The 23,113-nt window shown below is 57.0% G+C and overlaps 1 protein-coding gene across 3 annotated transcripts in view; it reads left to right on the top strand.

The window, feature by feature from the left end:
* The window catches only part of PPP2R2C (protein phosphatase 2 regulatory subunit Bgamma), a 138,270-nt gene that overhangs the window by 69,088 nt on the left and 46,069 nt on the right, over positions 1-23,113 (top strand). For all 3 annotated transcript variants that reach the window (XM_040488351.1, XM_040488365.1, XM_040488356.1), the window contains exons 2-4: positions 14,769-14,866; positions 16,877-17,042; positions 19,320-19,432. In XM_040488351.1, the coding sequence (XP_040344285.1) occupies positions 14,769-14,866; positions 16,877-17,042; positions 19,320-19,432 (377 nt within the window). The remainder of the gene's footprint in view (positions 1-14,768; positions 14,867-16,876; positions 17,043-19,319; positions 19,433-23,113) is intronic.

Raw genomic sequence — 23,113 nt, 5'->3', positions numbered from 1 at the left:
TTCTTTCTTTCTTTCTTTCTTTCTTTCTTTCTTTCTTTCTTTCTTTCAAGTTGTTTTGGTTGTTCTAGGTCCTGATCTAACGCCAACACATATTCACTCATTGCACCCTTACAGCTCTCTGAGCAGATATATTTTACTCATTTTTCAGTGTTCACAGCCAGAAGGAGCACTGGGATCAGGCTGTCCTCGGTGAGGGCCCTGGGCCTAGTGTGTGCGATGCCAGGCGGGGGCCGGGCAGGGTCTCGGAAGCCATGGTGACGGTCCTGCTGACTGAGCCGTGGGACTTCTGGGGAACGCAGTGCTCTCGGTGGGGCTGCGGGAGGTCTCACTCAGAGGCTGAAAAGGCGGGGAGTGCAGCCAGATTCAGGGCCCGTGCAGGCACGGATGTGGGGATTCTGCCCCCCACGGGGTGGACCACAGCTGCCTCGCGTCGGCAAGTTTGTGAGTTGGTTGTTAAGGTTTTGGGAATTTTGCAAGTGGCTTGAGGTCTCAGGCTCGGCCGACACACAAATCAGGGTGTGTGCTCTGGCTCTCCCCACCGCCCCCCGCCCCCTGTGAGCCAGGGGTCATCTGGTCTACCAGCACAGCACAGACCCCACCCCCGGGAGCCTCAGTTTCCCCGTCTCTAAGTGGGGGAGAGTCATGCCACCCCCGGAGGCCATCACGAGCATTTAGTAAGGTCATGGGTGTGAAACGTTTGCAGGGATCGTGATGCCAAAGTTAAGGGGCAGTCACCACGCTGGCCCCATAGATGCCACCCGCCCAGCAGCTGTGGAGTAGTGTGCTTGGGCTGGAAGTTCTTGTCTCTAGGAGAAACCTGGGAAGAGAGCCCGAGAACCCACAGCAGACGGGGCAGGACAGGGCTCCGCACCTGCCTGGGGTGCCTCGGTCTGCTCATCTTTATAATGGGTGCAGGGGCCCCTGGGTAGAGAAGGGTACGGGGCAACAGGCATGAGGCGCAGGGCCCGCCTGGGAGTCTGCAGCACCGCCACTGTCCCTGGAGGTGGGTGGCCGTCCCGTGGCGAGGGGACCTGGGGCCGGCCCCACCGTACTTCACGGTGTCAGGAGCACACTCCTGGGCTCTGCATGCATGGCATAGAAGCCGCCTGCTCCCCACACAAGGACAAGTTCACCCTCGGAGCCTAGGTTTCCCCACGTGGAAGCGGCAGAATGGCCCCAAGTCCTGCGGATGTGGTGGGGTTAATGCTCCCGGCCAGCGCCCAGCCCCCAGTGCTCTCCGTGAGTGAGTTCCCCCAGGGAGGCTGGGACCCCTTCCCACCAGGGAGCAAGGCACGGGGCCTGGCGGCCTCAGGATGCTCCTCGCCAGCGATCGGGGTCCCGGGGAGGGCCAATAGCAACAGCATGACCGAGGGGGCCCCAGGCCGGCCGTTGCTTGGAGCGCCCCGCGGCACAGGCACAGCTGTACCCATTTTACAGATGAGGAAGTGGGTCTTAGGAGGCGGAGCTGCCAGCCATCCTCAGCCAGTGCAGAGCCTCAGGGACCTGCCCGTGCACCTGCCCAGGCCGTGCCCTCACCCGGCTGTGGGCGCCCCCAACCCCACGGCTGCAGCTGCAGCTGCCATACCCTGGCCACACCGTAGCAGGAATAGACTGTCACCCTGTGCCACACCGTCACCCAGAGGCTGGGCCACGGGGCCTTGCCACGAGCAAGGGTGGGGGGGGGGACGTGGGTAGCGTGTGGTGTTTGCTTTGTCTATTTGTGGGCACTCTCTCCTCCCCCCGACAGTTGCTGGCCAGTCGGGATGGCCTGGCTGGTGCCCATTTGGGCCACTGCTGAATTCTGTGGCCTCGTGTGGGGTCTGGTAGTTGGTGGTCAATAAATACTCCTTGAATGGATAAACAGTCCCGTTTGGGGAAACACAGAAAGTCCGGGCTGGCTGAGGAGTAGAGGGTGTGTTGGGAGGGAGAGAGAGGCAGGCGAGGCCAGTGGGGAACCACAGAAGATCTTAGGGAGGGTCATGATGTGATGGGGTTTCAGCTTCACAAAAGGCCCCCTGGCCGGGCCGGACTGGGCCGGACCCGGAAACCCCAGGCTTCCAGGAGAGAAGGAGTGATGGCCGGGGCCAGGGCAGAGGCAGGAGAGGCGGGCAAGGGGGCCGTGGGCTGTGCCAGCTGTGACCTCAGCGTCCAGCTCCTGAGCCCGGCCCCCCCCGGCCCCAGAGCAGATGCAGGCCTGGCAAAGGATCTGGTGGACACACTGATGTGATGAGGCCCGAAGGGTGTCCTTGTCATTGGGCCACTCGGCCCTGCTGGCCCATCTGCCAATGGGCATCTGAGGGACTGGCTGCCAGCCTGAGCAGAGAGGCCGGGACCCGTGGGCCCCAGGCGTGGGAGGACCCTGGCCAGCCAGCCCGGCCGGGCAGTAGCGGTCAGTCTGGGTCTGCGTCAGGCCCCCCTCGTCCTCTCCCACAGCGGCTTGTCATCCTGGCCCCGGGGAAGCACATTGCCATTTCCAGAGCCCTCCAGTGTGGGCGGCTCTTAACACGACCATGGCACAGATGGGGCAACTGAGGCTCAGAGGGGCGAAATGACAGCCAGGAGAAGGTGGGGTTCATAACCAGGTCCCCCAACAGCAAATTCACCACACCTCAGCCCCTCCTCCGTGTCGTGTAGAAATTCTTCCCTTCTGCGCTTTCTTTCAGTTTCCAGATAGTTCTGTCGGTTTGCGTGTAGAACAACAGCGTACCGCTGATTACAGTGAATGGTCTTTGAGCAGTTGATTGTTTCTGCCAGGCACTTTTGTATTTGTTGCCTCAAGTCCTCACAGCCAACCCTGAGATAATAGCATTGTACCCACTTTAGAGATCGGGAAACCGAGGCTCAGGCAGCCCCAGGGAAGTGAGACTCCTGATCCCAAACCTCCCAGGGCTTCACCGGTGCTCTCAAATGTTGGGGCACGCCGCAGGAGAACCTGTCAAAACAGATTCCAGGCACCCAGGATTCTGATCCCCTGGGTCAGGGCAGGGCCCTAGGAATCTTCATCTGTGGGGGAGCCGTCCAGGTGACTGTGCCGTGGGCTTTTCCAGGAGCTTGTGCTGTGAGGAAACGGGCAGGGAGTGGGTGGTGTTCTCTGAGTCCCTTTCACTTTGACCCTGTCCCGAGGCCAGCTGCTGGCCACCTTCGGGGCCCGCGGGGTTCTGTGTGATTGAGGGGCGGTGCCTGGGGGCTCTGCTGGAGTCAGATCTGGGGAGTTGCCCCGCTCTGAGCACGATCTGACCTGGCCTGGAATCGAACCCGCCGCCTGACCGGGCCCTGCTGACCACAGGCAAATCCACAGCTGCTCCCCGCCCACCTTCCCCAAGCCCATCTGCCTCACAGTCCCCCAGGCCAACGGCTACCCAGCAGGGGCCCATCTGACCTGGCAGGGAGGAGCCGGCAGCCACAGCCCCCCGCCCTCCCTGGACCCTGCCCCTCGGGGGGCACCCACGGGAAGGCAGCACCGCCCTCACTCTGGCTCACAGCTGGCAGAACTGGGTGCCACCGTGGGTCAGGGGTCCCCGGGGGGGGCAGGGCCATTCACAGGCTCCCAACCCCCACCCAAGCCTGCTGGCGACTCTCCTGAGGAGCATCACCGTCACAGGAGAGTCTTACTCGGCTGAGAAAGGACCCAAGGCCACACGTGGGCAGGGACCTTGACCCCATGCCAGGCGAGAGAAGCCAGACACAGAAGGCCACACACTGCATGATCCCAGACACAGGAAGGGTCCCAAAGAGGCAAGGCCGCAGAGTCAGGAGACAGGTGAGTGGTGGGCAGGGAGTGAGGAATGGCCGCGGACAGGTACGGGGGCTCTCTTCGGGGTCACGGGAATGTTCTGGAATTAGGCAGCGGTGATGGTCGCACAACACGGCGAATCCGCTAAAAACCACTGAAACGTGCAGTTCGAAGCGTGAACTTCGTGTTCTGTGAGTTCCGTCTCCGTTTTTACAACGCTGGGATGAAAACAGCGGCACCAAAACCATTGTGATGCCAACACATCCCCTAATAGCGCGGAACCAGACAAGTGAGCAAGTGAGCCGCAGGGGGGAAGCAGGCTCCCCGCCATCCCCGCTACTCCACCCTTTCCTGAGAGCCGCTCAGGTGGCCAGGCCTGCGCCCTGCAGGCCAGGGGCTCTGCCCGCCCCTGGAAGAGCTGGGCTCCCCGAGTGAGAGCCACACATAGGAGGAGCAGGAGTTAGTCATTAACCGCTGTCAGATCGCGGTGCCGCAGCCCGAGCTCCCTCTGCAGTTTCTGCTGTCACTTGGAGTCAAATTCCAAGTCCCTGCGCCCCCCCCACCCCCGGCTCACCTCCCGCCCCTTTTACCTTCATGCACATGTTGCCTCCTTGCTGACCTGCCACCGACCAAGCTGACTCCCGCCTCTCAGGGCCTTTGCACATGCCGCTCTCCCGGAGATCTGTGTGGCTGCCTCTCTGGCTTCCTTCGGGTCTCTGCTCAAATGCCCCTCCTCCAGGAAGTCTTCCCTGACCTCCCCGACTAAAACAGCACCTCCCACCTCGTCCATCCCCTTTACTTTTATTTTGCATCGTAGCTCTTACCTCCTCCCCGGAAAAATAACCTAGATTTCTATGAAAATTTGCTTATTCGTGTTCTTTACTAGAGAGTGAGCTTCCTGCGGGGACTGCACACTGCGGAGTTCCCCCTGTATGCAACAGTGCTTGGGATACAGTAGGTGCTCAATTACTGTTCTTTTTAAAAATTAAATTAACTTCTTTATTTTTTATTTTTATTTTCTAATATTTTTTAATGGTTATTTATTTTTGAGAGAGAGAGAGAGAGACGGAGTGTGAGTGGGGGAGGGGCAGAGAGAGAGGGAGACACAGAATCCGAAGCAGGCGCCAGGCTCTGAGCGGTCAGCACAGAGCCCGATGCGGGCTCAGACTCACAGACTGCGAGGTCGTGACCCGAGTTGAAGTCGGACACTTAACCGACTGAGCCACCCAGGTGCCCCTAAAATTAAATTTCTTATTGTAAAATAGACCCGAGATAAAATTTACCATGTTAGCCGTTTTTAAGTGTGCAATTCAGTGGCATTAAGTACATTTATGGTGTTGTGCAGCCATCCCCACTTTTCCATTTCTAGAAGTTTCTCACCATCCCAAACAGAAAGTCTACTTTTGGGGCAGTCTTTTATCCAGCAGCCCACCTTACAGACCTCAAATCCTAGCCAACATTTCCCCTTTAAACAATAACTTAATAACTCTCCCCATTAGCTAACATTCTTTCGAGTGAATAAATGAGCGGTAGACGGATTAACTGAGTGCCTCCCACGTGCTAAGTGATGGGCAGCTCAGCCTCCCAACCATCTTGGAAGGTGTGTGTGGTTACCTTTGTTTCCCAGGTGACCTCTCAGAGAGGTCGTAAGAGTGGGGTCTGAATTCAGATCTCCCACCTGTAGACAGTGACTGCCCCGTGGAGTAGCTATGCTGTGAGGACATAACGACACCGGCCCAGCGCCTCCTCCCAGGCCTCCCTCGGTCCCCCTCTCTCCCAAGGGCGTTATTCGAGCCCCACGCTCCCAGAGTCCCGGCTCTGGCTGGCTGACCACCGAGCAGCAGGCACATTTGGGGGCCACAATTCCCGGTGGCAATATTCCGTTTCACCTGGAGCTCTTGGGGCAGGTGCTGGGAGAATAGAATTACTTCTCAACCTTTAAAACTCATTCGTACTCAGCCCAGTTTAAATGTTTACACTCCTCGTCATCCCTTGGGTCTCCTGTGTGGGCATGCTTTTCTTTTATCAGGCTAGCTCTGGGGAGGGATACTCTTGGGGCTCTTGGTCCCATGTAGTCCCCACCCCCACCCCCTCTGCCCAGGAGGGGGTGTGATTTTAGAGGGTGGTGACTTAATCCCAGGTGTGGGGTGGGACTGTAGCTCCTGTGTGACTCCAAGAGGCAGCAGGGCCGGCCCTGTCTCCCACCTACCGGCAACTGGGGCCGGGCGCCCCCTTCCTGCCCTATGTGTGAGCTTTGGTCCCCGGCAGGCAGAACCTGGGGTCCTGGGCCTCCGGGTTGCATGGGTGGGAGGTGGTGGCGGCTGGGACCCTTGCACAAGACCCTCCCCAACCCCCCCCCCCCCCCCCAGCCCCTTTGCATTTTCCTCCAGCCCCGTGAGCCGAGCACCGTCCGAGCAGACCCACCCGGCCCGGCCACAGCGTCCAGCTCGCCCCACGCGGCTTCTGCCCACAGGCTGGGACCTGCTCCCCCAACCCCCGCACCACGTTCAGGCCGCAGGAGGGAACTTCTCACAGACCTGCTCGGGGACGGGGGCTGGGTTTCTGCAGCAGGACTTGAAATTCAGCAACAGCGTGATCGCAGCTCCCAGTTGGTGCCAGGACACCCCCCCCCCCACCCGGGGAGCTGGGTGCTTGCTCCGACGTGAGCGCAGGTGTGCGAGGGGAGCTCAGCCACTCTGCGGTGGTGTGCCCGCCCTTTCATCAGACCTTAGTCAGGGAGTCATCTTCCCTGCCCTGGACGAGGCCTTGGATGGGTCCGTGCTTGGATGGTTACCCTCATAAGTAGTCTGTTGTCATATACGCAGCAGTGACTGTCCGGTCCCAGGTGATGGTCCAGAAGCTGACCCAGAGTTGGCATTTTCCCTTCTTTGCCCCCACAGCAGCCTGCTGGTGCTGGAGGCCGACAGTGGGTAGGGGCTGGGTCTCCCGGCTTCTGCCCGCTGCCACCAACCCCTGCCTGCTGGGAGGGCCACCAGGGGGATGGGCCACCTCCAGCTTCTGGTGACTTTTTCCACTCTAGGTGGACCTAGCCGGTGGATGCAGCTGTCTGGTTCTCTTGTGGGTCCTCTCCTGGGTGTTCTGGAAGTTTCCTGCCAAACGTCTCATGCAACCCTTGACCCAGGCAGTCACAGCTGTACATCTGGTGGCTTTCCTGGGCCCTGGGTGCAGTGGCCCCCTGCTCCTGCATTGTCCTTGCCCTTGTGGGAAGCCAGCAGACAGGACTAAGATGACCGATGCCAGCTCTCTCCTGTCCCCAGGAGTCACATGGGCATAGGCCATTGTGTCCCCAGCACAGCCAGACCCCGACACCCGGCTTTCCCAGTCTTGGGTCTGGGTCCGCTGCCCTCAGGAAGCGTACTCTGGAGCTCTGCGAAGGTCACACTAGGCTTGGGAGGGAAGGTGTGGGTGGGGACCCTCCCCTCAGCACCTGCTCTTTCCCAGGAAATGTCTTCGCCAACCCCCACTCCCATTTTTGACCCCTTTAAACATCTTGAGAAAGTACCAGGCCTGGGGCCAAGTTCAAGGACTCTAGAGCTAGCCTGCCTGGGAGTAAGTCCCAGCTCTGCACATGCCAGGTGGGCAGCTTTTGGCAAGTTATTAATCCCCTCTGTGCCTCGATTTCTTCGTCTGTACAACGGGAAGAATGGCATCACTCCAGCAACTTGGGGGAGCTAAGAGGATTTAGTTCTGTGCGTGAAGTGCTAGAACACCTCCCGCAAGTTCCAAGAGGGTTTACTATCACCGTGGCCTGTCCTGGTCCAAGGGGTCAGGTCCTAGAGCTGGTTCTCAGGGCCACACACTGTCCAGGTTCTCAGAGCTCCTGCTGCCTTCGCTGTCCTGATCCCTGTCATATGGGGCCTCTGTGAGTCCTACAACATTATCCCTGTTTTCCAAGGGAGGAAACTGAGCCTCAGGGGATGGGACTTGCTGCCTCCCACCCCAAGGGCCGTCACAGGCCACCGTGACCTGAAGGAACCAGGTGTCAGCATGGAGGGCTCAGGGGCCTCCCCAGAGATGGGACATTTGGGCCGAGACCTGGAGAACCATCAGAGTTGTCCGGGCAAACCCGGAAGGGACGGCACTGTGGTCAGAGCACTGTGTAGATGAGGCCCCTTGGTGGGGGAGGGAGCGTGTGCCTGCCTGAAAACCTAGGCTGTCGTGGAGAGCTTTTTCTGCTCGGGAAAATCTCCCCTTTTAACTTTTTCTGATCGGGAAAGTCTTCCCTTTTAAATGACTGTGCCGCCTCCAAAAACAGGTGATCTACGGAGCAGAGCTGGGTGGGTGGCTGTTCTTCGTTTTAAAGAGGCCGTGACATGGCTCTGCCTGTCCCAGTCAGCCCCTGCTGTGTAACAAACATCCCCAGAACTCAGTGGCTTCAAACAAGAAGCTTTTATTTTTGCTCCTGAGTCTGCAGGTCTAGTGGGTGTTCTTAGGCTGTGCTCACTCACACACTCGTGGTAGTTGTGGTCGGGAAGGTGCCTCTGCTGGTCCTGGTGGGCTGTGTCATTTTTGGGGACCGGCTGGCTGTAGACTGGCCCGGTGTGGCCTCCACTGCAGTGGCTCATCCCTGCCGCACATGCCTCTCGTCCTCCAGCAGGCTGGCTTGGGGGTTCGTGGTGGCACAGGGGTCCCAGAGAGCAGGCGCTGCGTGGCCTCGTGAGGCCCGGGCTTGGAGCCAGCACCTCTTGTGCCCACCCCATTCTTTTGGCCAAAGCAGGTCACAGGCCGTGCAGGGCCAAGGGTGGGAAAGTAGGCTCTACCTCGGGAGGGGAGGGGCCGCAAAGTCACCCCTCCCAGGGGAACCCAGAGAAGGTGCTGGGGAAGCCCGCTCACCCAGTCCTGTCCCAGGCTGGTGCCCCGCTGCCTGGCCTTCTTCCTCTCACTGAGCTTCCTTCTGCGGCAGGCGGGCGCCTCTTCCCTCCTCTTTCTGCCCACACCTCCATCCTCATCAGCCTGACGACTCTGACGATGCTAATTAAAGGCATTGCTCCCATCAGAAGGATCGGGCTGGGCTTTCTGAGGCCTCCCCTCTGCCGTGAGTCCCGACATCTGATGGATCATTAATGGTGTCGACGGCACTTACGGTGACGGGCGGTGATGGACGAGCAGGGCAGGGGTCCCCCCCCCCGCCCCCGCTGCCCCGACAAGCATCTTAATCTCCCCTGCAGGTGTGTAGGCTTCTGCCAGAGTTTCCAGGGAACTTTCCAGGCCACAGAATCATTTGAATTTCACATAAACCCTAGGAGAACTGTGGCCAGGCAGGGATGACAGTTGTGGCAACTGGGGCTCAGAGAGGGTGAGTGATTTGGGTGAGGTCACACAGCTAGTACACACCAGGGCTCGACTGGAGTATCTTCCTCTGGCGACAGTCACAGCAGATATCCTGGAGATCCGCGGGCTCCTGCCCCCACGTGGCACCAGCCGGAGCCACAACCCGGGGTGCAGCCCGTGTCCTCCAGGGCTGGCGTGTGTGTGGCCTCTTGTGTTAGCTCTGTTCTCCCTCTGTGTCAGTTACGGCAGCTGAGACAAAGGGCCACGAGCTCAGTGGCCTAAAACAACAGAGATCCCTTCTCTCGCCGTCTGGAGGCTGGAAGACTGAAAGCAAAGCATCGGCAGGACCGTGCTCCTCCTGAAGCCTCCAGGGAGGAATCTGTCCCCCAGCTTCTGGTGGTGGCCGGCGCTTTCTCATGTTTCTTGGCCTCCAGATGAGTCTCTCCAGTCTCTGCCCTGTTGTCATATGGCCTTCTCCCTGTATGTGTGTGTGTCCCTGTGAAATCACATAGGCTTCTTGGTAGGACACCAGTCATTGGATTTAGGGCCCACCGTAGTCCAGTACGACCTCATCTCAACTCGATCATCTGCAAAGATGACCCCAATAAGGTCACAGTCACAGGAGGTTAGGACTTCAACATATTTGGGGGGGGGGTGGACACAGTTCATTCCACACCACCACCCCTGGCTCCAGTTCCCAATGTGGACCTTGTCACTTGGCTGGTCACATCCAACACCACCTCTGATTCTCCCTAAGCCCATACTGGGCCACAGTGTGGCTTTCTGGCTCCCCGGACTGGGTGGCTCTGGGCTTCCCCTGCTGGCACTGCATGGTGGCCATTTCCAGGGAGGTGACAGATGTGTCCTGGTGCCGTGGCCCAAGCTGCCTCTTCCAGCCTTGCCTTTTGAGGAGCTGAAGGAGAAGGAAGAGGGGACCTCTCAAGTGGGAAGGCAGCATGGGCTTTCGTGGGATTTTTCTTCACCCGTGACAGGGTGACTCGGAGCCACCACTGGCTTGTCAGGCGGCTTGGCAGCCCTCACTCAATGGCTGAGTGGCACTGTGAGACCCTGTGGTGTGGGTGCAGGGACACACTGCACAGGCCCTGCTTCATATGTGACCTTGGGCAAGCTCCTTGCCTCTCGGTGACCAAGGTCGCTTATCTGTAAAGAGAGAATGATGATAGGACAGTAGGACTGTTCTGAGATTGGATTTCTGGTCCCTGGAAGGCCTTAACTGAAATGTCTTCGTTTGCTTTTCGTTCTTGAGGAGTACGTCCACTGGATACAGAATTCTGGGTTCACCGACTTTTCAATTCTCATTCAGCCCTTTGAACGTCTTCTGGACTGCATCGTTTCTGATGAGAAATCGTCAGTCATTGGAGGCCTGATGCCTCTGAATGTGACATGGTTTTCTTCCAGCCGCTTACAAAATTCTATCACTAATTTGGTCCTCAATCGTTCAACAGTTAGGTGTGGCTTTCTTTGTATTTATCCTCTCTGGAGGTAACTGAGCTTCCGAAATGTGTCGCTGGTGCCTTTTCCCGTATGGGGGATTTTTTTCAGCCGTTGTTCCTTGAAGTCTTTCTCCTACTCTATTATCTCTCTCTCCTCTCCTTCTGGAACCGCAATTACGTGTGTGTTAGACATTTGACATTGACCTGCGGATCCCAGAAGATCTGTTCTTTTTTTTTTTTTTAATTTATTTTCTCTCTCTCTTTACTTTGAGTATTTTCCTTTGCATCCTTGAGCATAGTTATAATACCTACTTTAATTTTTTCATTTGCCAGTTCCAACATCCGGGGCATCTCATGGCCAGTCTCCATGAATCATCTTTATATTAAGTATGGGTGATGCGTCCGTATTTCTCTGTATGTCTTCATATAATTTTGGATTCTGTCCTGGGCGTTGTGAATGATGACATTGCAGAGATTCGAGATGTTTTTTATGTCCCTCCAAAGAGCATTTTTTTTGTTTTATTTTGTGTTTGTGAGCAGTCAACTTGGTTGAACTCAACTGTAAACCCTATCTCCGGGGTGGTGGACAATAGCACAGCCTCAGGTCACTTCTTTTAGCCATCGCTGGGTTGCTTGGAATCTGTCATACGCATGCGTGTTTTGTAGCCAAAGATTTGGGCAGAGTTTATATGCTGCATTTGGGGACTTCCTCAGTCACCCCCCCCCCCTTTCCAGAATTTACTCCCTCACTTTCCAGCTGCTACGATTTCCCCAGTCCCTGCCTTCTGATTTATTGAGCCTTAAGAGTAGGACTTTATGTCTGAGTTTCAGTAGCCCCATGGCACAGACTGGGGGCCTGTCCTCAGCCATGAAAATAGGAAACTTATCCAGTGAGTTTCAATTGCTGATTTTTCTGCAGGTTCCACCTGTACTTGGTTCCCTCCAATGCCTCAGGCAGTCGTGTTTTGTTGTTTCATCTGTTGAGGTTTTATCGTCGCTATTGGTGAGAGAGTTGATCCAATAGGAGCCGCCAGCTATTTCCAGAAGCAAAAACTTCTATGGAGAGATTTAGAACAGTGCCTGGAAAACAAGCACTTTAAGAATGTGAGTTCATATTATTGACCACACTGCTGGGTTCCCTTCTGTGGTCAAGGTGAGAGGCAACCTGGACAGGGACCGCCCCCATGTAGGAAGGGGTCCATATTCAATGAGGGACCCACAGTGAGCATGAGACTGTAGTTGCAGGAGAGACGGCTGAACTGGGGGGCAGGGGTGGTCTCCAGGAAGGCTTCCTGGAGGAGGTGGTATTGGGACTGGATATGTGTCAAACATTCCAAGATGAGAGACTTTCTGATTTCAAGGTTTTATTGATAAGAATTTCCAGCTCTCAGGGGAAGTAACCTTGCCTATGGCAACCCCTCGAAGATACTTCCTGTAGCAATAAATAGATGTGAAACACCCACCAACCTGAGGCCTGAGGGAGCGGTGCCATGGTCTGCTTGCTCCGTAAGTGTTTGTGCGATGGGACTAGTGGGGCTGGAGGCCGGGATCCCCAAATGCGCACAGTGAAGTTGAGCCGCCATTCATCCCGCACACTTCTGGGCTGGCCACGGCAAAGTGTGTGGAGGCCAGAAGCAATGCTGAGAGGGAGCTTCCGTTTCTCCGTGCAGTAAATTTTAGTAACTCATCCTCGCTCAGAGTCGGGATCCTTCCTCCTGGACCCTCACACCCCGTAGTCCCACTGGAGCTTCCAATCCCGGGCAGACGCTATTATAGCCAAAACACTGAGGCTCAGAGAAGTGGCGTGACCAACCCAAGGCCACACAGCCAAGACGCTGGAGCCCAGACTCCAACCCAGGACTTCCGACTGGCCCGTGAGCAGCTTGGGAGGTTGTCCCCAAGCAGGCGCCTCCACGTCTCGGGCTGCCAATGGAAAGAATAGTTGTGTCCCCCTCAGGGGCTGGCGTGAGTCTCAAAGGAGGCAGTGGATGTGAAAGTGACACATAAATTGTAAATTGCCTGCAGATGTTGGCGTCTGTTACTGTGGAAACCGCCCAGCATTTAAGGACTGCGTTCGCTCTGGGCACCGGTGGTCACGTTGGCGTTTTAATTTAATAGCATTGTTATTCTTCTGTCATAAAAATAATATAAATTATGCATATGTCCAAACTCATCAACTTGGATACATGAAATATGTCCATTTGTATGTATCACTTACACCCCGAGAAAACTATTAAAAATACACATTCATTACAGAAAATTGAGAAAATGTAGAGACGTGGAAAGAGAAACAAAAATTCTTTATTTCAACCACCCCAAAGCGCCCTGTGCCAACGTGGTGGGGCATCATTCTTCGGCCTCTCTTTCCTCTGCCCGGTGTGTTTGGCATTTAGCACGGCTGTGATCATTGGTCTATATGATTAAAAACACTTCATGCACAATTTCGTACCCTGCTCTTTGCCCCTTAGGGGCTGCTGATACGACGTAGCGGGAACCCAGCTCTGAGGGCTCTGGTTCCGCTGGTCCGAGTGCAGGGCCGGCTGCCCCATGGAGGACCCGGCCCTTTCCCAGCTCCGGGCTCCGCAGGCATTTACATGTTCCCGTACAGCCGCTCTCTCTGTCTTGTCTTGTCTTTCTAAGTTCAATGAAATGTGCCTTTATCTTGATCGATGAAAACGTCCAGCCCATCATCCCGCTTCTAAACCACCTTTTCTCTTCTCTTTTCTTTTGCTGTCGAAGCCGGCATTTACCTATGGCTCCAGTGGCCAGTGCAGTCCGGAAGCTGCCTCTAAAAGGCACCGGTTGGAAAAGCAAAGGGCGTTTATTGAATAGAAATGCAAAAATCACTTGAGGTCTTGAGTAAGAGGTGGCCGGTGCTTTTGAGAAGCAGCAAGGAGCCCTGTGTGAGTGGAAGAGGGAGGTGGGCAGGAGGGGAGATGGGGGGGGGGAGAGGTGTTACCTTTTACTGAGTGAAAAACAAGACGTAACAACAAACATTTTTTTTTTCCTGGCGCATCTGCAGATCTGCTGAACTAGAATGGGTTGGGCTGGGTAAGTGGGGAGGCAGGGGGCCTCCTAGGGGCTGACTCTTCTGCGTCCCTCCCCCTCCTCCTGGGACCTTGGGCTAGCCCCGGCAGGTCCTTCTGGAAGCGGGAGGGGTTCTGGATGGTGGCTTGTCTGCTGGTGTCCCATAGGCCAAAGCAGATCACACGGCCAAGCCCAGAGTCCGGGAGGGAGGGGGGTCTGGGAGGGGTCTGGCTGGGGCTTGCCCAGCCCTCAGGGGGAAGGCAACACCAAGTTCTGTGCGGGTGCAGGAGGGGAGTGACCATTTGGGCTTCCGACGCGATCTGCCTCTGAGGACCAGAGACCACTCAGGCTTTAGACCACTCTGAGACCTTTGCTTTTTACCCTGAGGTCAGATGGGTTTCGGGTGGGCCCCCTCTTGCTGTGCTGGGGCTAGCTTATAGCAGGAGCAGGGACGAAGCCAGGAGGTCCTTTCGCGGGCTGTCAGAATCTTGCGGGGGCGAGAGGTGGGGAGATGTGGGTGGAGTCTGGGTGTATTGCAAAGGCCAAGCCAGTGGGACTGGACGTGGCAGGGGAGAGGGGCAGAGAGGAAGGGGTCACAGAGACTCCCAAGGCTGGGGCCCGACCGGGGCTGGGGGGTGTGGAGCTGCCACCACCTGAGAGGGCGGCTGCAGAGGGAGGCTTCGGGAGGGAACAGCGTCTGGTTTTGTGGACCCGCGGAGGGTTTCGGGCATCAATCTGGCAGCTGTGGGAGAACCGGGCAGGGGCTGTGATCATAGCTGCGGTTTGTCGGAAAGTAGGTCCACCGTGCTAAAGCCGGATCAGAGATTCTGGTGCCTGCAGAGTCCGGGCCAGGAATGTGAAGCTTAAGGGGGTCCCACTGACGGGGGGCTCATGCGGGGCAGGGCTGACCACAGTTGGTCCCAGGGGCCCCCAGAGTAGGGCTAGTGTCCAATTTGTAGCCCGGTCTCCCGGCCAGCACGTGAAACCCCCAAACTGCCTCTGGAAGCACGAGGGGGAGGAAGGTAGGAAGCAGGAAGGAGACAGAGTAAAGCCCACGGACGGGTCCTGCAGCCAGCGGGGAGGGGACAGGGGGACCACTCGCCCCTCGTCAGGGCACCTGACCCTCGGGCTCCTGCTTCCAGATGGTGGCACAGGCCAGGGGTGCGTTCTGTGCGGGTGGGTCCTAGTTCTGTGGACCTGCGCAGTGCTGGGGTCCTAACGAGCCACGCCTTCCTGTCTCTCCCCCCCCCCCCCCCCCACAGCTGATATCATCTCTACTGTTGAGTTCAACCACACCGGAGAGCTGCTGGCCACAGGCGACAAGGGTGGCCGGGTCGTCATCTTCCAGCGGGAGCCAGAGGTGCGGCCGGACCTGGTGGTGGCGGGAGGGGGGGCTACACCCAACGCGGGCCCTTGCTCATTCTGCCCGGGATCCCTGAGAGGCCCTCAGGACGGGCTGTTGTCCTGGCATAAGGCTGAGATCACTGCCCTGTGCCTGGGCGCTGTCCCAGCCAGAGGTGGGGGGACAGGAGGACTGGGTTTTCTGCAGGGGTCAGGCGGGGGTTGGCGATGAGGCTCAGCCCCAGGCCTCGCCCTGGCGAGGTTTGTTGTCCGGCAGAATTCTGGGTAAGACCGGAGTGGCCTGGATCAGCCCACCCGGGGTGGGGGGGTGGGTACTGTTTCTGAACCACTGAAAGAAGCCTCATGATAAAAAGGCCCCCATTTGTTGAGTACCTACTGTGTGCAGTCCCCTTGCTATGCTCTTTAAGGACGTTTCTCATTTACTCTCCACTGCCCACCCCAGAGGGTGGGGACCGACACCCATTTTACAGATGAGGACACTTGGAGAAGTCGCCCAGCCAGTGAGCAAAGACCAGGGATTGCAATCAAGACGCCAGCCTGCCTCCAAGGGGTGGGGGGGGGGGGCGGCATCCCACACACCAAACCCGTGCAGGGATTAGATGCTGAAGACAGGATGGTGAAAACCAAGGGGGTCGGGGGGGGGGGGAGGGACAGGAGAAAGAGAAGAGGAGGAGGGGCGATTGAGAAGGAGAGAGGGGAGGAGGGAGATGTTGCAGACGCAACCCTGCTCCATCCAGTTCCGGACCTGATTGAGGTCAGACTTCACCGTGCTCACCACCGTCAGCCTCCTCACGACAGCCCCAGTGGCACAATCAGGGGCCATTAGTGGTCTCATTTCACAGATGGGGAGACCGGAGCTCAGAGGGTGTGAAATAGCTTAGCAAGGACACATAGCCAGAGAGTGGACAGCTGAAAATCGGTCACCCATGCACCGTGGCCGGAGCGTGCTGATTTCACGGGGACCAGGGTAGCCGGCCGGGGATCGCAAAGCTCCTTTTTGCAGAAAGAAATTAAATCGCAAGATGCAAGTTTCTCAACTCTGAATTTTTCTCCTGTTAATGGTTTTCTTTATCCTGGTCCCGCTGACCTTTGTTGTGGGCAGTGCTCACGGGAAAGGGAGTTAGCCAGGCATCCAGGGGAACTTGAAAGCTTTCCAGAAGCAGGACAGGTGTGGAAACATAGCAGTAGATGCTTTTGGAGAAAGTGCACAGGAACTTTGAAATCGTGCGTGGTGGAATGTCTCCGCTTTGCTCCCAGGCAGGTTATACTTCTGGTAGAAGCTTCATGTTGTCACATAAACTGAAATCATCTGCCGGGACAGTTGTCCCTCTGCCCGCAATGGATTCCCCACCGCACTGTGTTGAGGGATCTACTGCGAGGGTCCGTGTTGGGAGCTCGCTGCGTAAACCAGGGTGGGCCTGCCGAGGAAAGTCGCCGGGACGTGACTGGCATTGCGGGATATTCTGCCACAGTGTAGTATCTGTTCCAGAGCACGTTCATTCCTCAAGTCAGGCCTCCTGAGTTGGACACTCAGACTGGAGGAGGAGGCCAGAGCCTTGGCCTTGGTGTCAGACCTCAGAGGCACGGGTGACAGCACCTAGTGGACACATGGCCTTGGGCGGGGGTGGTCAACTCATCTCCAAGCCTCCGCTTTCCCATCTGTAAAATGGGGAGACTCACGGTGCCCACCGCAGAGGGGCCGTAAGGCTAGAACAAGACGAGGAATGAGAAGCACTTAGCTCAGTACCCAGCACATAGTAGGTGTTCATCAAATGCGGTGAGGTAGCCCGGTTGCTGCCGGTTTTACTTATTGGACAGAGAAGGAGACAGGGCTTGGTTTCCTTTGACCCTGGCATCGGGTCTGCGAGCTCTGCTGGACACGGGCCGCCTGGCAGTCGGGCTCTCTGAGGGTTTGGTCAGTGCGTCCCTCACCCCTGCCTGGGGGGCTGCTCCCACCCCACCCCTGCCATCCTGGAGCTCAGGTGTCCTCGTCTGGGTTTTCTTGCAGAGTAAAAATGCGCCTCACAGCCAGGGCGAGTATGACGTCTACAGCACCTTCCAGAGCCACGAGCCGGAGTTTGACTATCTCAAGAGTCTGGAGATAGAGGAGAAAATCAACAAGATTAAGTGGCTTCCGCAGCAGAATGCCGCCCACTCCCTGCTGTCCACGAACGGTGAGGGGCCGCCCGCCTGTGCCCGCCCTGGGCCGTCAAGTGCTCTTTCCCACCTCGCTTAGGTTGTGAGCATTTTCCCAGGTCCCGAGAACCCCAAAACCGTATTTTGAGCAGTGCGTGAATTCCCTGCGGTGACCCCGCTGTGTCTTAGCCTTTTCCCGTGGCTGGGCATGAGGCTCGTTCCCACTATTCCAAGCAGCTGAGTCAGGAATGGCTCCGTGATTGCCTTTGTTCGGGGGGTGTGGGGGGAGCTCGAATAGTCCCAGTGAAGGAGGCAAGCTTAGGTCTTCTGCAAGAGTGCGGCTGCCACTCTTGGGGGTGGGGTGGGCTGCAGGACGGGCACGGATTTAGGAGCCTGGCTGGCCACCCGACCCTTCTGACCCAGGGAGAACGCGTGCGCCCCCAGGCCCCCGACTTCCTGGCCAGACTCCTTGCTTCCCTGAGCCTCGGTTTCCCCACCTGGGCAGCAGGGTGCATGCAGCTCCCTCCCTTGTGTTGTGGTGAGGGTGATGGGAGGTGACGCGCCCCCCCCCCCACCCAGCACCCTGAGACCAGCCAGTCCTGCTGCAGTGTGCGTGAGCCTCACGAGGCGACACCACCCGTCCCCTCCATCAGAGCCCAGACTCGGTGCGGCTGCTAAGGCATCCTTGAAATGGCCCAGACTCAACCCCACCGACCCAGCCTTGTGCCCAAAGGCTGCCCTCCCTGCCCCTCGCCTGGCCACCCAGCCCTACCATCCATCCTTATCCCGGAGACCTCCACTGGGTGTCACCTTCCACTGAGCCCTCGCTGACGTCTCAGCCGAGCCTGGGGTCCCTCCTGCGGTCGGTCCCGGCCCCTCCCTGCCCCAGGCCCGCCCTCCAGGAGCTCCCGCTGTCCTCGTCCTTCACTGTGCCACGTGCACGATCTGAGACCCCCTCAGGGGTGCCTGGCACGGGGTCATGTTCAGCCAGCACTGGAGCAGAGGCAGCGTGGACCTCCCCAAGGACGGGAGACCCTAATGTGGTTCACATCCTGGTCCTGCCACTTCCCCATCTGAACTGTGATGGGTGTGCCTGCCTTGCGGGGACCCTGGGAGGACGGAGTGACGTGAAGCCACAGTGGGTTTAGAGCAGGGCCGGAGCTCCTGAGCCGCACGCGTGGTTTCCCTCTACCCGTGGGAACAGGGTGCGTCATTCTCCTCCTGCCCTTCTGGAGGGAAGGCAGCTTTAGAAGCTCCCTACCCTCCCACTCTCAGAGCTGCTCGCCACCCCCCCACCTCCCGGGTTTAAATCCCAGCTGCTCCCTTTGCTAACGCATGTCTTTGGGTACATATCAAGGGTTTAGTCATCTCAGTCGTCTCCCTCTTCGTTCTCCTGAGCCTGACGGTGTGTGTTTGAGGCACAGGAGCGGCCGGCGTTCTCCAGAGAAACGGGACCGAGGCGTGTGGACGGGTGTAACGTGTAGATATAGATACACAGAAAGAGGCTGACTTTGAGGGGTTGTCGCACATGATTGTGGGGGCCGGCAGATCCACAATGTGCAGGGCTGGCTGGAAGGCTGGAGACCCAGGGAAGAGCTAACGTGGCCGCTCGAGTCCGAAGGCCATCTGCTGGCACAATTCCCTCTTCCTCAGAGGAGGTCAGTCTTTTGTCCTGTACGGCCTTCACCTGATTAGATGAGGCCCACCCGCACACTGGAGGCCAGCCTGCTTTCCTCTACAGGTTTAAATGTTAATTCCATCCAATAAAAAAAAAAAAAAAAAAAAAAAACCTTCAGAGCAGCACGCACCTACGTTTGACCAGATACCAGGGTAGCCTGGCTTTGCCACATTGACGTATAAAAGGAAGCATCACAGCTACTCCATGACCCTCCTGATATTTGTGGCAGGATTTCAGAGAAGTGAGGCCACTGGGAACCTGCCCTCTGGATGGGCAGGGTGCTGCTCAGAAATGTGGGTCACCCTCCTTTGTCTGCCGCTGCAGAGCCTAAAAAGTGAGAAACTGCAGTGGCATGCTGTCTGGACGTGGCTTTAGACTTGGCCGGCTGCCCTCAGAGGTGCCTTCCCTTTTGACCCGGGAGTTGTCCCTTGGGATCAGTTGTGAGGAGGCAGAGATCGAGGACAGATACCCCGTTCACGGCCGTGTTCAGCGCATGGGTGCACAGGAGAAAGAACCTGCCTGTCCGAGAGCAGGACCCCGGTCAGGTGATTCCCGGATCAGCGCTCCCCTACCTCGTGGCCCATTCCCTGTGCTGGTGTTCATCACGTATCCTGTTTCATTTGCTTTGTTTTTAAAGATAAAACTATCAAGTTATGGAAGATTACGGAACGAGATAAGAGGCCCGAGGGATATAACCTAAAAGATGAAGAAGGGAAGCTTAAAGACCTGTCCACGGTGACGTCGCTGCAGGTGAGATGTGGACCACGGAAGGTTCCAGCAAACGGGAAGCGGCGCATGCTTCTGTTGTTAAACGGGGAGGATTTTAGGACTCGGAGGGCCTTTGAGATTTTTGCCAGAGCCGGGTTCGGTTCCTGGCTGGGCTGCTTACTCGTGGAGTGGCCGCGGGCTTTCTCCCTGCTGGAAGCCTCGGTTTCCCCACCAGCAGAGCTGGGATGGTCATGTTTCTCCCGGAAGTGTTGTGCGGATGAGGCGGGAGTGATGCACGTCCAGGAAGCGCTTGTGAACTGCAGCTGTGGGTGCAGAGCAAGTTCTAGAACCCCTTGCTACACCGAGGGGGAAACTGAGGCCCAGAGAGAGGCAGCAACTCCCCCAAAGCCACTCCGCCGAATGAGTGGCAGAGCCAGAAGAGGAGAACCTGGGAGGGGAGCTTTGTGTGGATTCCAAGCCCTTTGTCGAGGGACCGAGGGAAGCCTGGAAGGCACGGTTCTCCACAGCCGGTACGGAGGCTCGACCCAATGCAGTTGTCTTAAAAGAGGCCGGGGAGGTTAAGATGCAGGGCCTTGCTGAGGCCACCTCCTGTCCCCACATGCTTAAAAGGCAAAAGAGCTCCTCTTTCTTCCGGGGAGGGGTGTGAGACATGGCAGAAAGGGTAGTGGAGTCCCAGGATCTGGGTTCCAATCCTGCCTCGGCCACCTCCTGGCGGTGCGCCCCTGGGCAAGGCTCTCCGCCTCCACGAGCCTCCGACTGCTGAGCTGGAATGAGAATAAGCGCTTCCGTGGCGAGCGTTGTGTCTTCCGGGCACTCTGCCTGTGATGACTCAGTCCTAGAACGTGGGCACATGACCATCAGCCCCGTTTTACAGATGAAATGAGAGCTGAATCCAAACCCAGGGAAGTCGGGCTCCAGGATGGGCCTCCCGGTCTCCTCCGTGAAGCGGGAATGAGACCCCCACCTCGTGGGAGAGCCATGGGAATGGTTAATGGTGTCCTGCTGGAGGACTCCGTGAAAGTCTGCCCTTGTCCTTCTCCAGGGGGGCAGGAAGCCTGCTGAGGCCATCTCGGCTGTCCCTGGCTTCTAGAACTGAGCCTGGAACATAGTGAGTGGGTGCTTTGTTCACGTTTGTTGAAGGTGATGCTGGTGCACGGCTAATTTGGGTTTATTCATTCATCGCACACGTGGAAGCACCTACTATGTGCCCAGCCCTGCTCTAGGCACTGGGAGGCCTCAGTGAAACAAAGAGCCTAAGGGAGGGATTGGGTCCGAGTCGGTGTCCCTTGCTCCTGGGATAGGCCGGGCCCAGAGCAAGCGGCCTGAGTCCCGGGCAGGTTCCATGTTCTAGCCAATGTGGAAAGGCTGGGTCACATCATCCGAGCTGCCTGTCCTCCTGGGTGAGGAGGACACAATTCACAACGACGGCTGTCCGCTCCAGGCGGACAGTGGCGAGGCCCGGCGTGGGGGTGTTACGCCTCCCGCGGGCTCCCCAGCCACTCCAGGTCTACTCGACACTGGTCAGGTGGCTATAGGCAGGGCCCTGGGCTGTGTGCCTCAGTCTCCTTGTCCGCAAAATGGGGCCGGTGACTCACCTTCTCTGAAACAGCTTAGCGTACGCGCTCCCTAGGTGTCTGGCAAATTGTCGTTAAATACGGAACGGTAATCAGTGTTGTTCCCGAGATGGAGAAATAAATATTTAAACATACTGGCCCCTAAATGACTCGCAAATTGTGCAAATAAATTCTGAGGAAGTCAGGAGGCCAATTAGCTTCAACATCGACTAATGGGAGTGACCGTGTCCCCCGCCCCATCCCCCAGCCCCACGAAAGTGTATGAGGGTTTCATCTGTGGGAAGGATACAATTATCACCTCTTGATGGGCCTGGCATTTGCGGCAGAGCCGGGGGCCCACGGGAATCGGGTTTATTTCCCTCTCAGCATCTGAGACTTTGCTCTGTATTTCACTCACGTCCCCAGATGGCCCTTGGCCGTCCCTTGAGGCTGGGGGAGAAAGGAGAAGGAACGAGGGCATTTGGGTCTTTCCTGGTCTCACCTCTTCCGTGTGTCCTCCCATGTCACCCAAGCCACCCAGCCCTGTGCACCTCTTGACACGATCCCTGCCGCTCATGCTGGAGGCTGGCGCTGTTATTTACTAACAGACTACTCTGTCCTTGGCCCTGTGCTAGGTCCCTGGGTGTCAGGCACATGGAGTCACCCCACACCGGCGGTCAGTGCTGTGACAGACGCACAGGGAGGCCTTTCTCTACCTTGTTGATTTGGCGTACTCCTATTCATCCTTTAAAACCCTGTTCGCCTCCTCCTCTGTAAATCATCCTTCTGCGCACTCCAGCCTTCTGTATCCACAGAGTTCTGTCCTTAGTGTTTATGTGACAGCCCTCCTGCCTCTCACCTTGACTAGACTGTGGCTTCTGGAAGTGTTGAAAGGTGGGGAATGTTTTATTCATGAGACACCCAAACCTTCAGGGCATATTTATTTTCACTCTTCGTCTCCTTTAAGGAGAGGCTTTCAGTGGCTTTGAAATATGGTTTGGGGGTGGCAGTGAATGGCTGGAGCCCTGATGTAGCCCAAGTCCGACGGGAGGAAACAGTGTGCCCAGAAGGAGGGGAAGTGGACTGAGATCCAAGACTTTGCGAGGCCAGTGGCGCTCTGACCTTCTCCAGCAGCAGGTGCGACGTGAGAGAGTCCGGGGGTCCCCGAGGCAGATGGTAGCTGTGCTTTGAGGGAAGGGAAGATTAGGAGCTGATCCAGAATAGCTGATACATGGGGAGATGTGCAAGGCGGACGGCCCCCTAAGAGGCCCGGGCACACCGACATCACCTCCCAGGCCGAGAGCCTAGAAGCTCAGGCACAGAGCCGGCGACACGAGAATGGCCCAGAACCAGGCAGACCGGCGCGCCAATGTGGCACACACCCACACTCATGCACACACATGCACACTCGCGTGCCCCACTCACATGAACACTCACACACCCATGTTCGCACATGCACACGTAGGCACATGCATATACTGGTACACACCCACATTCACATACCCACACATATGCCTGTGTGCACATACTCTTACACACTCATGCACGCACACACATGCATATACTTGCACACACCCATACTCGTGCACACACACACCCATACACTCGCACATATGCACACGCTCTTACACATGCATGTACACACAGGCACACACATGTACATGCATGCATGCACACATATAGTTGTACACACCCACATTCATATACCCACGCATGTGCCGATGTGCACATACTCTTATACACACACGCACACACGCACATGCATATACTTGCACACACCCACACTCGTGCACACACACCCATACATCGCATATATGCATACGTGCACACGCGCTCCATACACTCGCACATATGCACACACTCTTATGCATGTACACGCAGACATACACATGTACATGTATGCACACACACATATAGTTGTACACACCCACATTCATATACCCACGCATATGCTGATGTGCACATACTCTTATACACACATGCATGCACGCACATGCATATATTTGCACACACACACTCGTGCACACACACCCATACATCGCATATATGCATGCACTCTCTTACACACACGCATGCACACACATATACTTGCACGCACCCACATTCATGCACACACACACCCATACACTTGCACATATGCATATGTGCA

Source organism: Herpailurus yagouaroundi, unplaced genomic scaffold (assembly GCF_014898765.1).
Source record: "Herpailurus yagouaroundi ecotype Mexico unplaced genomic scaffold, PumYag 28, whole genome shotgun sequence".
Lineage (NCBI taxonomy): Eukaryota > Metazoa > Chordata > Mammalia > Carnivora > Felidae > Herpailurus > Herpailurus yagouaroundi.
Note: the sequence above shows the minus strand (reverse complement) of the source record. Positions and strands in the feature narration are given on the sequence as shown.